We start from the raw sequence: 16,176 nt of genomic DNA, 5'->3' as shown, positions 1-16,176 counted from the left end.
TTAGGTGCTATTGCTCTCTGGTATTTTGGTTCCATCTTATTTTTTTAACTCTCCAATTTATCATCATTATTGTTATTTTTATGCAACCACTGCCTGCTCATATTTACCCCAGTATTAACAGGCATGTGCTCTGACGGGGAATTGAACCAATGACCTCTCGGTGCATGGAACGATGCTCAACCAACTGAGCCACACTAGCCAGGGTAAGAAGGTGTATCCTTTTAGGTAGATTTCTGTTTGTCTCTGCAAGGAACCCTAGGAACTGACCTCAGACTAACATCTGTGTCACTTCTCAGCGTGGGAGTTTCTGCACCATGTGGAAATGTCAACTTTAACCTGAAACCTACATGAGTGCAAGCTCATGGCTACAAATTGTATAGGAAGACTTAATGTCCCACCTCCAAAACAGATGGAGATAGACAAGTTTTTGTCTTCTATGTTGGTGCTGATTTTTTCTCCTAGCCCACCATTGGGAAATTGGGTCCCTTCCAGGGTGTCAGCCTGGTGCAGGGGTCTTGTTCTAGGGCTCCTCCTGAGTCAGGCCCAAAGCCTCATTTCCTGTTGTTGCAAGGCTCGGCCTCCAGCCTGGAGGGATCCAAGAATGGCTAACCACAGAGGTCTGCCCGCTTCCTGCTCATTTGGATGCCTTTTCTCCTTGATCCTTTGAGATGCTATTTCCCTCCCAGTTTAGCTGTGTATTTAAAGGACATTTGTCATATTTAACACAGTATATCAAGACATTTTGTAGTAAATGAATTTTACCTAATTATTAAAAAAAACAGCTGGAAATTGGAAATCCTTAAGTATATTTTCTATTATATTATGGCGGTTCTGCCTCTTTTACCATTTCTTTCTTGGGAATGTTCATCTTCTCCTAGGTTGATAAAAAGGAGTGATGGAATGTGAGGTATGTGTGTGGGAAAGGGAGGAGGTTGGGGACATAATGGTTTCACAGTCTTAGGGCATATATGTAGAAGGAATACTTTACCTAAATGTCTTAGGTTGCCTGTCATCATGCCTGGAATCCCACCATGAGAGTCACGTTCCTCCCCTACTTATTTTTATTTTTAGAGAGAGTGGAAGGGAGGAGGAGAGACAGGGAGGGAGAAACATCGATGCCAGAGAGACACATAGATTGGTTGCCTCCCGTAAGTGCCCTGACTGGGGCCAGGGATGGAGCCTGCAACAGAAATACATGCCCTTGACCAGAATTGAACCCAGGATCCTTCAGTCCACAGGACTATGCTTTATCTACTAACCCAAACCCGCTAGGGCTATTCCTCCCCTATTTTATCAGCTACCTCTTTTTGCAGGAATGAATTTAGCAGATGATGTTGTGAATTAGGCTCTTGGGAATTGGAGTTTGAGAAGAAGGATTGGTGTGTGTGTGTGTGTGTGTGTGTGTGTGTGTGTGTGTGTGTGTATAAGGTCAGGGGATGAGTGGTAGAAGAATCTTTGGGAGAACTATTAGAAACAAACCATCTCAGTCATCATTTTACAAAAAGCCTGGACTTCTGACTGGCCCCCTCATCTTTAACTTGTCCATTAACCCTGGCCAGGACCCAAAGTGACTGTTTTTGTCAGGGGCCAGAACGGGACCATTCAAAATACCTAACGTGGACAGGAAGCATTAGTCCTGTCCTTCCTCTAAACGTGGCGACTAAATTGGCTCAGGTTGAGGTGTTTTTTAAACTTCCCTAAAATCTGGCCTTGGAAGCCGGATCTCGAAGCTGGATCTGGTCTGAATTCCTCCCTGGCCTGGACCCGCCTGTATGGGGAGGACCAAGGACGAGTATTAGGGGGCATGGGGAGGGCAAGGCAGCTCATTATGGCAGCTGCCAAGAGGTCTCCCACCAAACTGTTCAAAGCCTTATCGGCTTGGAGGTATTTCTAATACCATTTCCGCTCATTGTTTCCTCTTGGTGATTAAGGGGAGGCCAGTCCCCTGTTGTGGCAGTTCACAGCTATTGTGGTGGGAAGGGGGGGTGGCTGGTGGACGTCATCACTTGGGCTTTATCTGCCTGGCTGCAGGGAGTCCGCAGCCCCTGGACCACTCAGCAGCAAGCCAGGGCAGAGCTGCCGCAGCCCCATCAGTGCAGCAGACACTGGGGAGCATGGCCTAGGGCTGGCGGCACTGCTGTGTGGCTGTTTCCCAAGGGACCTTGGAGATACCTGCAGCCCCATTTGCAGGGGAAGGTATGGTCTTCTGGGAGGAGGGCTGGCTCAGTTGTGGGAGAAAGATCAGGGCTGATCCCTCCCCCTGGGGAGCTGGGCTTCTCACTCCCTGGACTAGAAGGGCCTTGTTTAGAGGGCGATTCAAAGCCAGGGACCATCCTAATGCCTCCTCCTCCACTTGCCTCTGGGGGTCCTGTGGCTGCTTCTGTTCCTGCCTGGGCTTTACTGCTTATACTACTTGACTACAGGAGACTGGAGCAAGCCTTGCCCTCACCTCTGGTACTTTCTGGGAGCAGCCTGATGTGCCTGTGTGTGGGGAGGCTGTGGGAGAGGGCATCTGCTTTGGGACCAAGACTTAGCCATGACTGACATCAAAGTATTCCTTCCACATATATGTAATAGGTGGGGTTTATCTCTCTTTGTTTGGCTGGCTGGGGTATTAGGTGGGAAAGGAGTCACCCCCAGTGAATCTCAAGTGACAGATCCCGCACTTAATTTAGCACCATGTGACAGGGGCTCTGAGGGATGTGTGCTTTGCCAGCCAGCGTCAATTGTCTCTCTCTGGTGGGCCACACAGTGGGTACTCTTGTCCAGGCCAGGGCTGCTGGACTCCTGAATATTGATCAGATCAAATGCCCGACATCTCCTGGGTACTGGGGGTGGAGATGAATGAGGCACTCATGGTACAGTAGGGGAGACTGACCAGCAAACGTGGTTCCTGAGTGTTCTCCGAGTCGGGGTGTCTGGGGTAGGAACAAAAGCAAAAGATAGCTCCTACTCTTCCGTTTGCTGCCAAGTGTGGAAGGATGGAGAGGCCGGAAGGAATTAGGTGTGAATTAGCTGTTAGCTCCTGCAGGCATGCAGGGGAATGAGAAGGGCCAGGCTGGCCTGGAGGCATGCAGAGGGGAAGGCAGAGCCCTCCTCACTGTCCTGGCTCTGAGACTGCTGTTTGGGAAAGGAGCCGGGGCCTTGGCTCACAGTGACTGTTCCTCTTGGGCCTGGCCAGGGACTTTGTTTTGGGACCAGCACTCCATGTTCAAAGGCAAACTCGGGCCAATCTTTTGATCAATCTTTTCTCTTGCTTAAAAGTAATGTTCTTTCCACTTCATGCATGGACAGTAGCACATACCAGCAGTCATCTATGTGGGCGGTGACCACCAGCTCATTTCTCCTGCTTCTCTGCAGATGATTCCTGCCAGGCTTGCGAGAGTGCTGCTTGGTCTGGTCCTCACCTTGCCAGGTAGGTACCAAAGTGCTCCCACTCTCCACTCCTGCCCCAGGGCCATTGGGAACAGCCCCTTTCCAGAAATGAGCAGGTGTGTCTGCAGCTCACCTGTGTGCCCAACCTGGGTTAGGCCAGAGTCCCCGGTTGCTTGGTCAATTCCTCTTGGAGAAGTTCTACAGAGCCCCCTGCCTCTGACTTGTGTTCCTCAAGGAGCAGGTGCCTGCAAATGCCTTCTCCAGTAGGGGAATTAATAAGTACAAGGGCCGCACTGAACAGTCCTATATGATGGGACAGGAGCGTGGGGAGGAAGGAATCCAAGACGTGGATAGGTTACTAGTTTTAGAAGGGATTGTGGAGGTCATCTAGTTGAACCTCTCATAGTACCGATGAAGAGACTGAGGGTCAGAGAGGAAAAATGACTGCCCCAAAGTCACACAGAGCCAAGACCAGAGGTCAGGTTTCCTGGGTCCCAGGCCAGCACCTTTTCACTGCATTGCACTGTCTTCCTTCTGTCACTGAGATTATGAGTCTGTGAGTGGCAGGAGGGACCTTTTTCTGACCCTGGCCTGTCTCCACTTAGACCACTCAGGCCAGCAGGACCCAGTCTGCTGCACACAGGTTATTCTGGGACAAAATGTACATGGATCACATCCTCTGCATCTTCCAGCTAGGGACCCAGAAAATGGATTTAACAGATTTTAACAGATTTTCTGATGTTCCTCACCTGCCAACACACACACACACACACACACACACACACACACACACACACACACTGTGAGGGTGGAGGAGTTAGCATATGACCCTGCAGGAGTTAACACTTTATAGATTCTGTGTATCAGGCATGTAGGCTGATCTGTTTAGAATTAATCTGTTCAAGGTATACAAGTTAATTAATGTAGAAAGATGCTCATTACAATCAGAAAATGTGGAAAAGTGTTAAAATCCTAACAATAGGGGGTTATACTATATTCATCTAATGTGAAGTATAATGCAGTCACTAAAATCATATTTTGAAAGTATATACAATGGTGTGATAAATTCTTGAAAATATTGAGAAATTGGTTATAATTTGCATCGGATGATCAAAATTAAAAAAAACTCCACAATTGTGTATATGCTGTAAAACAGAAGAAAAAATATACTAAAATGTTAACTCTAGTTATTGCTGAATGTTAGTTATGCAGGATTTTAAGATTTTTGTATTTTTCTTCTGTATTCTCCAACTTTTCTATAATGAGCATGTATCACATTTTAAATGCTTATGGAAATGGCATTAAACCAAATAGATTTCCTGAAAAACTGTTCCTCCATTGTTGCTGAGTCCTGGATCAAATTTGGGGGCCGAAAGCAATAGATTTAGCCTTGTTTAGGATGGAAAGTACTTCCCCACAGCCCAATTTCTGTGAGATGCAGCCTCAATTCTACAAGGCTTTTTGGGCTGGTGGTCTCAGCTCTCCTCACCTGTGACCTCTCCCTCCAGGGACCCTTTGTGCAGAAGGGTCTCTTGGCAGGTCACCAATGGCCCGATGTAGCCTCTTTGGAGACGACTTCATCAGCACCTTTGATGAGAGCATGTACAGCTTTGCTGGAGACTGCAGTTACCTCCTGGCCGGGGACTGCCAGAAACACTCCTTCTCGCTCATAGGTGAGTCCTGGGCACTGAACGGAGGAATAGGGAGCGGGAGCCAGCTGAGCTCAGCCCTGGCATGTGGGGGTCTGAAGGGTAGGGGAGGTTTTCTTACAACAGTGCCTGCTCTTGAAGATCCCGCAGAGACCGTGGGGAATGGCCTTTCCATCACACAGGGCTCCCCTTGGCTTCTCCGTGGGTCTCTCCATGGAGCCTGGTGGGATGGAGAGTCTTCATGCTTCTCCAGTGATTGTGGCCACTGCTCTGGGTCCGGGCAACACTCTGGGAGCTCAAAGCATCAACAGAAATGATGAAGTAGAAGGTGCTTTGTAACAGGCAAAGCCCCCAGCACCAGGCAAGGATCTCTGTGTGTTCTTGGTGGAATTCAGAGCATCACGCTAGTGTCGAGCACTTCCTGTGTTCTTGGAAAAGTGCTGGTATTGTGCCCATGTCATCTCTGCACCCCCACAGTAGTTCCGAGATGTAGGGACAGATATAATCACTCCTGTCTCGCAAATGGAGAACTCACGGAGGTTGTCTGGTTCTCTGACAGATAATGAAAGGAGGACCTGGGTTTTGATCTTGAGTTTGTCAGGGTGAAGGAACTGTCCAAGGCTGGAAGTGAGGCTGGAGGCAGTGACAGAAAACTGGGGTTTGGTGACCTTCTCACTCTAAGAATTCATCAGATGTGTGTGCGGTGTGAGTGAGGGATGCTACACAACGTAGCAGAGGCGGGGTCCTCAGCCTTGGGGAGGTGGCGATGGCAATGGACAGACCCACATCGGGGAGAAAAAAAAGCAAGCCCTACTTTCCCTGGAAAGTCGAAGGCTTAGGTCCTCCAATCTCAGGTGGTCCCGATGTTTATTTTAAGTGGATTTTTCTACCTTAAAAATTATGGTGCATTTGTCGGAACATGAATGGAACCTGAGGGCATTGTGCCATGTGAAATAAGTCAGGGAAAGACAGATACTGTATGATCTCACTTACATGTGGACTCAAAAAGCAAAACAAAACAATGTAACACCAAACTCATAGGAGAAAGAGACCAGATTTGTGGTTACCAGGGCTGGAAGGTGGGGAGTGGAGAACTGGATGAAGGTGTTCAAAAGGTACCACATTCCAGTTATAAGATAAATAAGTACTAGAGATGAAAGGTATAACATGCTGACTCTAGTCAACTCTGCTGTATGGTGTATTTGAAAGTTACTAAGAGAGTAGATCTTAAAAGTTCTCATCATAAGGAAATTTTTTTAAAATTTTTCCTCTATTTTAGTTGTATTATCTATCTATCTATCTCTATCTATCTATCATATATCATCTATCTATTATCTATCTATAAAAATCATGATGGAGGTGGTAGATGGGTCTGGGGATGTCAGTGGAAATGGAGGGTAATGAGGAAGATTTTGAAAGAAGGAAATAATGACACCCTCTCTACCCTATGGCTTTGAGCTTCAGCAGTGTTTCCAGGAAGGGGACCCCATGGAGACACTAGGGTGCCTTGGAGGGGTTGCTGTCTTGACCCCACAGTGTCTTAGCTCTGCTCTGCTCCAGACTGCTTAGGAGAAGGGTTTGTGAGCAATACGTAATCAAATCTTAGTACCAGGCTCAGAGTTCACATTCTGGGGCCAGGGGGTTGAGCAGCATGTTGGAAAAGCCCCCTCCACTATTGAAACCCAACTCTGGAAACCTCCCCCTTATGGTAGCCCCAGTAGTCAGGGGTATCAAGCTAGGTTGATGCCTCTGGGCTGTCGCTGTCACCTGTTCCAGGAAGCCCCCACCCCCACCCTGTCCACTCCAGCCCTTTCCAGCTCTGGGCTCATCAACTTGCGCTGACTGGCAGTTTTTCCCCCACAGGACCTGGTGGCCGAGTCCCCAGCAGGAAATGGAAGCACAGAGTTGGAGTCACAAAACCTGTGCTCTCTGCTCTCGCTCTTCACGGAGTGTCCTTAGGGGAGGCACACAGTGTCTCTCAGCCTCCATGTCCTCATCTTTAAAATGGAGACATTGTCAGGACCAAGGGAGATATAATATTTGCACATGTGAAGTGTTACCCAAACCTTAGTGACTGAAAGCAGCCACCTTGCAGGATGTGCACTTGTCTGACAGGAACAAGGTGGAGACCAGGGGCTGCTGGGTCCTGGGGCCATTTCTGTCAAGGTTAGGGTAACATCAGCGTCCTCCCCAACATATTAGCCGGCCTCTCTGGGTTTCGTGGCCAAGGAGGCATCGAAAAGCTGTGCTAGGCCTCTCTCTCTCTCAAAACATCTCAGTGCTCCCTCCTCTCCCTGCCCTGGGTCCTTATTCTTATAACAATTTGCTCTTGTCAAGTGTCAGTTTTCTGGCAGGTCATTGGCCTAGGCCAGTCTATGGATCAATCACACTTTAATGGAGATTGGTTTAATTGGTGGTGGTGGTGAGTAAGGCATAAGGAGGAGAGGAATAATCTGAGGAGGCTGGGCCTGAGAGGGGGGCTGGCCCTGCTGCTTCAGGGGCATGGGGGCCAGAGGCCGGGGTCCAGCAGGCTTAGACGCTGTGGGTCCAGTTCCGTGAGCATGACTATGTCCTCGTACACAGCTCTGCTCCATTGTTCTCCAACGACATCCTGTTTTCTCAGCTCTAACTCGCAAATTCCCATTCCTCTCTGAGTGTCCGTGGACCTTGTACACATCCTGAGTAAAGTGTTTATGTCTCAGCCTGAAGGGCCGCCTGGTGCAAAGGGGAGGCCCTTTCCTTGACCAGGTTCCTCCCGGGCAGGCAGGCTCCAGGGTCCCAGGCCAAGGCCACCAGCAGGGGGGAAAAGGAAGACAGGAGTCCTGCGTGGAGAGACTGCTCTTTTTAAGCCACCCTGCAGGATCTGGCTCCCAAGCCAGCCCAGAGACAGCCAGAAACCCCCACCAACGTGCTGAGTCACTTCCCCAGCCCAAGCCATAGTGTCCGCATCAGTGAATGGTATCAGACCCGATACCATTTCTCAGCATTTGGATAATGATCACCTGCATTAGAATCACAGGGGTGGAGGGTGAAGTGTTCCTTTGGAATGCAGACTAGCGAGCTCCGCACTCGAATATTCCAGAAAGCACTCAGAGTTGCTCTGGCTCTGATTGCCAGCTTACTTTCCAGGCTGCTGCTTCTCCAACGTGAGGGGGAGACCTTGTTCCCCACCTAGATCCTCAGGCACTGAGCTCAGGAGCCATGGGGAGCGTGTCCCTGGTTTGCTCTGACCTCTTCGGGGGGCGGGGCGGGGGGTGGAGACCCAGCCCATCTTCTCCTAGCAGCTACAGGAAGTGCTAACCTGCAGGTAAGGAGTGTGGGTGTGTCCCCTCCACCCTCTCCCCCTCCTCCAGGCTCACTGGCAATTTCTAAAGGTTCGTCTTCCTAATGGCTGCACATCATCAGATTCCCCCGAGTTCTGCAGGGAGGGAACGAAGCAGATAAAGTAGAAGGCTGATCTAGAGTTCTCCCCTGCATTAGTGCTTAACTGAACCCAGGGGTCCTGTTAGGCAGCTGTGGGGCTAAAGGGGATCTGGACTGCGAGTCAGAAAACCCAGGTGTGGGCTCCGCCCCAAGTTAACTAGTCTCACTGGGGTCATTTCCCACCAGAGGACATTTGGCAGTGTCCCGAACATTTTGGGTTGTCACAACCAGGGGTGGACGCTACAGTTGGGTAGAAGCGGCCCCACCACAAGGAAGTACCTGGCCCAGGTGTCACTGGTGCGAGATGGAGCAACCCTGCTGTAAACTCAGGCTTCCGTTTCTCCACCTGTAAAATGGAGTCAGTCTAGATCAGTGTTTTTCACACGGAGTCATGCCCTAGGGGTCTCAGAATGAACTTACTGGGTGTAACCAGCTTTTACAAAATTAAATGGAGTAAAACAGAAGACATCAGAAAGTATCCGAGTGCATGGCACACAGTGAGGCTGAGTATCACTGTGTGAAATGCGTGCACGTGTACATACTGGTTTGTAAAGGAAAGTGTGTTTTTACTCTGCTTTTCTGGGGGAAAACGGTTTAAAGCCACTTGTTTTGATGATCTCCAAGATTCACAGTGCTGCCAGAATAGGCTTTTCGGAATTGAAGACTTCTCCAGGATACATTTCCAAAACTCCTCTTGCTGCCCCCTGCCTTGGAGGAGGATGGGTGGCATCCGGGGCCTCCCTCAGCTGTCCCGGGGCAACAATTGCACAGGCCCCTGGCAGTTCCGTCCTCATGAAGGATTCCTATCCCAGCCCCTGTCCACTCCTGCCCCTAGATGGGTGATGATCCTGGGCAACCAGCCCCATGTCCCCACCGGGATGCTGCCTCATACAGCACTGGGTGGGCAGTGGGCGCTGCCCATTAGGCTGCCTCCTCTGCTTCTTAAGGCTAATCTCTCCTGGGGTCACAGAGCTGATGGTTCAAAAACTTAAACCAGTACCCGGTCTGAGTCCCAGCTCTGTCATCAGTCACTAGCTCTATGATGATGGGCAAATTATCCAAAGTATCAGCGCCCACAACCCCCATGGACCCAAGTCCCATGGTCGGTGGGGCCAGGCTGCCTTCATCATTTGCTTGAACAGGGCGGGGCTCCATGCACCCACACACAGTGGGAGCCTTGGGGCTCTGTCTCACATTCTCCTGCTTCCTTCTCCTTTGACATTCTGCTTCTGCTGCATTCTTGGCTTATCCAGCCTTGCAGGCTCTATCTTTCAACCTTGCCCGTGCGTGGCCTCTGGGCGTTCCTATGCACCTGCTCAGCTCGGTCTCCTGGGGAACAACTGTTTAGCTGACTTTGCATCTGTGAAAGCTTGGAGGACTGACAGATCTGTGGCTGCAGGGTGGTGGCTCACCCCAAGCCGCCTGATGGTATCCAAAGCCTTCCTTACCCACCTCCAGCCACACACACTCCTGGCTGACTTGTTCTCGTGGCCCTTTCTGAATTTCCACGAAGGTGAGAGAGAGCCTGCTAAAGGGAGAGGCTCACAGGGAGTCCTCTCCTGTTTCCAGGAGGGGCATGCCTTTGGCTCAGAGACGACAGACATACTGATTGAGTTACCCAGTGAAGCAGGGACAGAGCCGCCTGCCCATCTGCTCTATGAGGCTGGGGGTAGATGGCAGGGAGAACTGTACTGATGGGGAGAGATGGGCTCTGTGGTTATGAGGGCCCGGGATACCCTGACCTCTTGGGCTCGTTGTACCCTCTCCAGCAGGCAGGTCATGGATGGAGCCCGCTCATTCCAAGCTGGGGGTAGCATTCAGTGTCAGTTCCAGCAGAGGCCGGGGAAGGGATTTAGTCTTTGGTCCACTGCAAACCGGAGGTTGTTGCCAAGCTGTCTCATTTGTTTGTGTCTTCAACATTTTATTACGAACATTTCCAAACATACAGAACAGGCGATAGACTAGGGCAGCGGAGACCCATATACTCACCACTCGGATTCTTCCATCAACAATTTACTCTTACCTGTCTAGCTTTGTGTGTTTCTCTTTGGCTAATTTCTGGCTGTCAGAAAGTCTGCTCCACTTTTTAAAGACGTGCTAGCTGCGAAACCATTGTAAGTGAGAATGCAGGGCAGGCAAGACTCTAGTCAAACAGGATGAAAGCCCTTCATCTCGGCTGGCGTCTCCTTTGGCTCCTGACTGTGGGTCTGGAGCTCTGCACAGTGTGGTGTGTGGACTCGGGCCTTTCCTGGTGATCTCTGAGCTGCTAACACCGTATCAGTCAAGACTCTAGTCTTAGAATGGGCGAGTTCGGCGACTTCCAACAGGTATGCCGCACGAACTTTTAAAACATGCCATACCTAACTATTTAGTCAGGGGCACTGACCTCTTCTCCCTTAGATTGTCAAATTAAAAACGACAACAGCCAAAACAACAATATGGTGTGAATGAATCAAAATTATACCTATTTTTGTCAGATTGGCAAAACATGTAATTTTTGGGGTGCTGCAGAATTTTATTCATTAGTTTATGTGCCATGAGATGAAAAAGATTGAAAATTGCTGGGCTAGTTCTTGTTTTTTAATTTATCCTTATTATTGAAAGTTATATAGATGTACCCTTTTTCCCCCATTGGCCCTTTCTAGCCCATCCCCTTTCCCCACTCCAGGCCTTCACCACACTATTGTCTGTGTCCATGGGTTATGCATATATGCTTATGAGTTTTTGTCGGCCTAGTTCTTCACATGTGACAGCCCTCACTGAACTCTCACGATAAACAAGTCTATTTTTTTTTTTTTTACTCATTCTGGTTGGTTAGGAGTGTGTGTGTGTGTATGTGTGTATGTGTGTGTGTGTGTGTGTGTGTGTGTGAGTGTGTCTGTGTGTGTGTGTGTCCCAGGTGGCCGCTGTCCTCCAGCAGCCTCGGTCCAGCTCAGGCCCCCATTGGGGAACTCCTCCTTGCAGCCCTCTGCTGGGCTGTGACTGAGGCAGCTCTGTCCTTTACTCTCTTTATCATTTGCCCCAGCTGTGGCAATAGGACCTCATGTCAACGAACCTCCCAAGTTTCCTGGACTTCCTTCCACAGACATCCTTGCCTCCTCTTGTGTTGAGGAGCTGGAGCCCACACTCCCCTGACCCTGTTAGAAGAAGGCACGTTTCCTCATTCCCAAAGTTAACTTTCCGCCTGGGCCCCAGGCCCCAGGCCCCATTTCTACAGGAGCCTCATGGCACTGTACTCCCCCTCTTCCTCCAGCATCTTCCATCTCGGTCCTCACTGGCTGTCCTCACCTTCCCTATTTCCATCAGCTTCTCAGACGCTAAGCCTTGAGGTCAGACTCTATGCTGTTCCTCTGTCTCCTTCATCTCCACGGCCTCTCAGTCATCTTTGAATTCCAAGGGCCCTGCTTGAGCACCTGTTCTCAGGAACTAGCTGTGGGGTTGCCAGGTCTTCATAATGGTGCAAAAATGTGTCTCCACCTGTTTTTCTGCTTTTGTGTAACTGCCACCACCCGTGTCTCTGTTTGTCCCTCACAACTGGACCATTGTCATGTAGTCAGAGACTATTTTATCATGTGTTTGGCTATCCAAAAACCTCTAAGGGCAAAAACAGATTCTATATTGTGTTCTAATTAAGTTCCCCCCACAGAATGATGGACTTTACTGACAGAATCTCTAAACTTCTCCCAGAGAGTCAAAATAAGTAAATTGAGGCTGGACTTGTGAATCTCCATTGTAAACAAAGCACCTGTTTAGGGTTGTCCAACAACATCTTAAGTAACCCATCCTAGCGTGCCTGTTACCAACAACTCACTTTTATTTGCTGCCTTACAATGTAGTCAATATTTTCATGCTCATCTTTGCTTTATATTTAGATTGTAAACCCCCAGAAGAAAGAGGTCATGCTTTTACATTTTTTATTTTGAGAAATATAAGGGACTACTAGAAAGCTATGTATCCAGAAAACACTCAATAAATGTTTCTAGATGAATAAGATGAGTGAGCAATGAGATTTTGGGGGAGATTTTTGTTGCCCATTTGTTACATCTTTTGGGGGAAGTTTTCCACAGAGATAAGGTTATAGAGGTGATGATTATAAATAAATGTATTAACTCTTTTGGCTAATAATAACCACTACTGACTCTTGTCTTTCAGGGGACTTCCAAAATGGCAAGAGAGTGAGCCTCTCTGTGTATCTCGGGGAATTTTTTGACATCCATTTGTTTGTCAATGGTACTGTGCTGCAGGGGGACCAGAGGTAAGTCAGAAGCCCCAAATGTCTGAATTAAAAAGGACCCTGGGAATCCCCCTGGCATACCCACCTCTAATTTTTCACATGAAGAAGCTGGGGCCCAGAGACAGGAAGTAAATGGGTCCAGAGGAAGCCAGTAGCAGGGCTGGGCGAGAGCCAGGGCTCCTGACTGCTGGTCCGGGCCCTCAGCCACTTTGCACCAGTGTGAACCCTTAGTCTGGGGTTGGGGTTGAAGGGTGGGAGGGACAGCCGGAAAATGTCTGAGAAGCCCACTTCCTGAGCTCATCCTTGTCCCTCCAGTGTCTCCATGCCCTATGCCTCCAAAGGGCTGTATCTAGAAACGGAGGCTGGGTACTACAAGCTGTCCAGCGAGGCCTATGGCTTTGTGGCCAGGATCGATGGCAGTGGCAGCTTCCAAATCCTGCTGTCAGACAGATACTTCAACAAGACCTGTGGGCTGTGTGGCAACTTTAACATCTTTGCCGAAGATGACTTTAGGACTCAAGAAGGTAAGCTTTTCTGGGGTGCCATTTCCTGGAGGTGTGGTTATGCTTGTGACTTCCTGCTCACAAACCTTCACTATGGCTCCTCCCCTGGCACGCCAGCCTCTCCAGGATTTCACCTCAATGTATCCCACCAACCTTATCTCTCAGCATTCCATCTCACTGCCGAGACTTCTTGGAGTTCCTCAAACCTGACTTGGTTCAAATTTGAATTCCCCTGTAGCAACTTACACATGGGAGACGGTTGGTAAATGCTGTGTGGTTTGAACGAACCCCTATGAACCACTATGAAAAAACTTCATGGGTGAGATCTGTAAAGAAAGGGCTCAACATTGTCCCCAAAGGCCAGTTTATATGTGTGCCCGCATGTGTGTGTGTTCACAAGCAATGCAGGTAATGTGGACAATGTGAAAATCATTACTAAGTTTTGGTAATTTCAAATACATAAATATTTAATTAGTGATGCTCCCTTGCAAAAACTGAGCATTTGTATATGTTCCCCTTCTTCCTTATCACCTGACTACCCTTCTGATTAAGGGGTCTGTGTGTAAAGAAACAGTTGGCTATTTTTTTCATTGGATTGGAAAATAGTAAGATCAGTTGTTTTTGTCTTCTCCAGCACTGATTTCTCAAACTTTTAATTGTTCAATATGTACATGTAAGGCTATTTATTTTCCTTAAGTACTATGTTAGCTGCATCACACCATATTTGTAACATATTTTCATTTTCATTTAGTTCTATGAATTTTCCAATTCTCATTTTGAGTTCTTTCTTAACCTATAAAATGTTTTTAAAATTTCTAAACATTAAAAATTTTTTATTTCTCAATTAAATTAAAAATTTGGGTAGATTTGTTTGTGGCCTAGCACATAATCTTTTTTTTTTTTTTGCAGTTGTTCTATACATGTATTCTTTGAGGCTGCAGGATTCTATATATACTTGTTGAATTAAGTTTGTTAATTGTTTTAATCAAATCTATGTCTTTGCTTTGGCAAGAATATTTGTAATGCTAGTAGACATCCTTATGCCTCATTTCAGATTGAGCTCTTAGAGTTTCACTTCATGGGAGGTCAGGGATGGAAGAATCTTGGAGGTCATCTAGTCTAACCACTTCTTTTACATATGAAAAATTGAGCTCAGAAGCATGGTGGAATCAACCCCAGATCACATAGGGTGATAGAAGGAGAGATGAGACTAGGCCCTATAGGTCTCAATTCTCTCTAGGGCTTTCCCCACCCAACACAAAGTTGCTTCTCTGCCTCTTTCTTAATGTGGTATATTAGAAAGTGAGCTAGTTTGTGTGGTATGGAGTAACCAAGAACCCAGAGAGCAGCATCTGTCATGATGCCCAGCACACATCAGAAACTCCACAAATTTAAGTTCCCTTCCCTTTGGCTTCTCCCATGTGCTAGTTTCCTGCAGTTACCCTCTACTACAAACTCGATGGCTTAAAACATCAGAAATTTGTTCTTCCACAATTCTAGGAGGCCAGAAGTCCAAAATCAAGGTGTTGGCAGGACTGTACTCTCTCGGGAGGCCCTAAGGGAGAATCTATTCCTTGCCTCTTCCAACCACTATTGTCAATCTTTGACTCGTGGCTGTATCATTCCAATCTCTGCCTCTGTCCCTCTGTCCTCATATCACCTTCTCTATGTGTGTCTCTGTTTGTTCTCCCTCTGCCTCCCTTTTAAAGATATATGTACTTAAGGCATACTCAGTAATGCAAGATAAACTCTTTCTTTCAAGATCTTTAACTTAATCACATCTTTTGCCATATAAAGAAATATTCCAGGTTCAGGGAATGAGGAAGTAAATATATCTTTGGTGGGGCATTTTTTTCTGACATCCCAGAAGCCAATTGACTACATTTCTAAGGTTCTGCTTTTCTTTTCTTTCCCCAAGGGTAGTATGTTTCCTATTTCCCAGTTCATTATTTGATCTTGAAACATGCTTCACTCTTCTAGACCTGGCTGTGCAAAAAGGCTGCTTGCCTCAATGCTCCATTACGTTCCTTTGAAATGAAGGTTCAGCAGTGTTATCGATGCGGCTGCTGGCTGCACCTACTGTGCACCATGCCATGTAGGCCCATGAGGTCCTCACAGCCGGTTGTGAGTAGCTGACAGTAACATGATTGCTATAAGCCCTAAGGCACAGATACCGGAGAGCACAGGGGTGCAGTGATTAGAGGGTGTAGTTTCCATGTCACATCTTACCTTCATTCTGTAAAAATATTTTGAGTATCCACAATCTGCCAGATAAGAATTTAAAGATAAGAGACACGGCCTGTACCCTGAATTAAGGAGCTCAGAGTTAATTAGGGATTGAATAGAAGCAAAAAAGATGCCAACACAAAGGATGATGAGAATTTTGAGAGAGGGAGCACAGAGAAGAGGCCCACCCAACCCAGGTAGGGGGGTAGGCAGGGAGCAGAGTCTATTCGGAAGGCCTTCCTGGAGGAAGTGGTTCAGGAGCTACATCTTGAAGAATGAATTGAGATAGTCAAGGCAGTAAGGGGGAGGAGAACATTTCACACAGGGAGAATGGCATGCAAAGCCATGGAGAAGCGGGAATGGGTGGGCACACTCTTTATCTTTCATGCTATCTTCCCCAAACACTGGCTGAGCTCCGGAGGCCCGCACTCTGTCTTGTTATGTTGAGTGCTGCACAAAAACTACTCGCACCCCAGATGTCTATGTACGAATCTAATGGGAGTTGGTTTAGGAGATGACAGACCTAGAGTTTTTACTCAGAAGTCCTGGGTCGATATAAATGTGGCTTAATTTTCCTGAAACTTTTCTCCACAGGGAGTTTGACCTCGGACCCCTATGACTTTGCCAACTCCTGGGCCATGAGCAGCGGAGAACAGCGGTGCAAACGGGCATCCCCTCCTACCAGCCCTTGCAATGTCTCTGAGGAAATGCAGGTGGGCACAGCCCAGGCTGGATATGGTCTGGATGGTGTGGGTCTTCTGGAGTT

The 16,176-nt window shown here is 48.0% G+C and overlaps 1 protein-coding gene across 1 annotated transcript in view; it reads left to right on the top strand.

Annotated features, from left to right (window-relative positions):
- Positions 1 to 1,988: 1,988 nt before the first annotated feature.
- VWF (von Willebrand factor) overlaps positions 1,989 to 16,176 on the top strand; it is a 117,611-nt gene continuing 103,423 nt past the window's right edge. The window contains exons 1-6 of the mRNA XM_079773902.1: positions 1,989 to 2,196; positions 3,361 to 3,415; positions 4,884 to 5,048; positions 12,600 to 12,702; positions 12,997 to 13,205; positions 16,005 to 16,123. Of these exons, the coding sequence (XP_079630028.1) occupies positions 3,361 to 3,415; positions 4,884 to 5,048; positions 12,600 to 12,702; positions 12,997 to 13,205; positions 16,005 to 16,123 (651 nt within the window). The 5' untranslated portion in view covers positions 1,989 to 2,196. The remainder of the gene's footprint in view (positions 2,197 to 3,360; positions 3,416 to 4,883; positions 5,049 to 12,599; positions 12,703 to 12,996; positions 13,206 to 16,004; positions 16,124 to 16,176) is intronic.

The sequence above is a fragment of the Cnephaeus nilssonii genome (assembly GCF_951640355.1).
Source record: "Cnephaeus nilssonii genome assembly, chromosome: 6".
Lineage (NCBI taxonomy): Eukaryota > Metazoa > Chordata > Mammalia > Chiroptera > Vespertilionidae > Cnephaeus > Cnephaeus nilssonii.
Note: the sequence above shows the minus strand (reverse complement) of the source record. Positions and strands in the feature narration are given on the sequence as shown.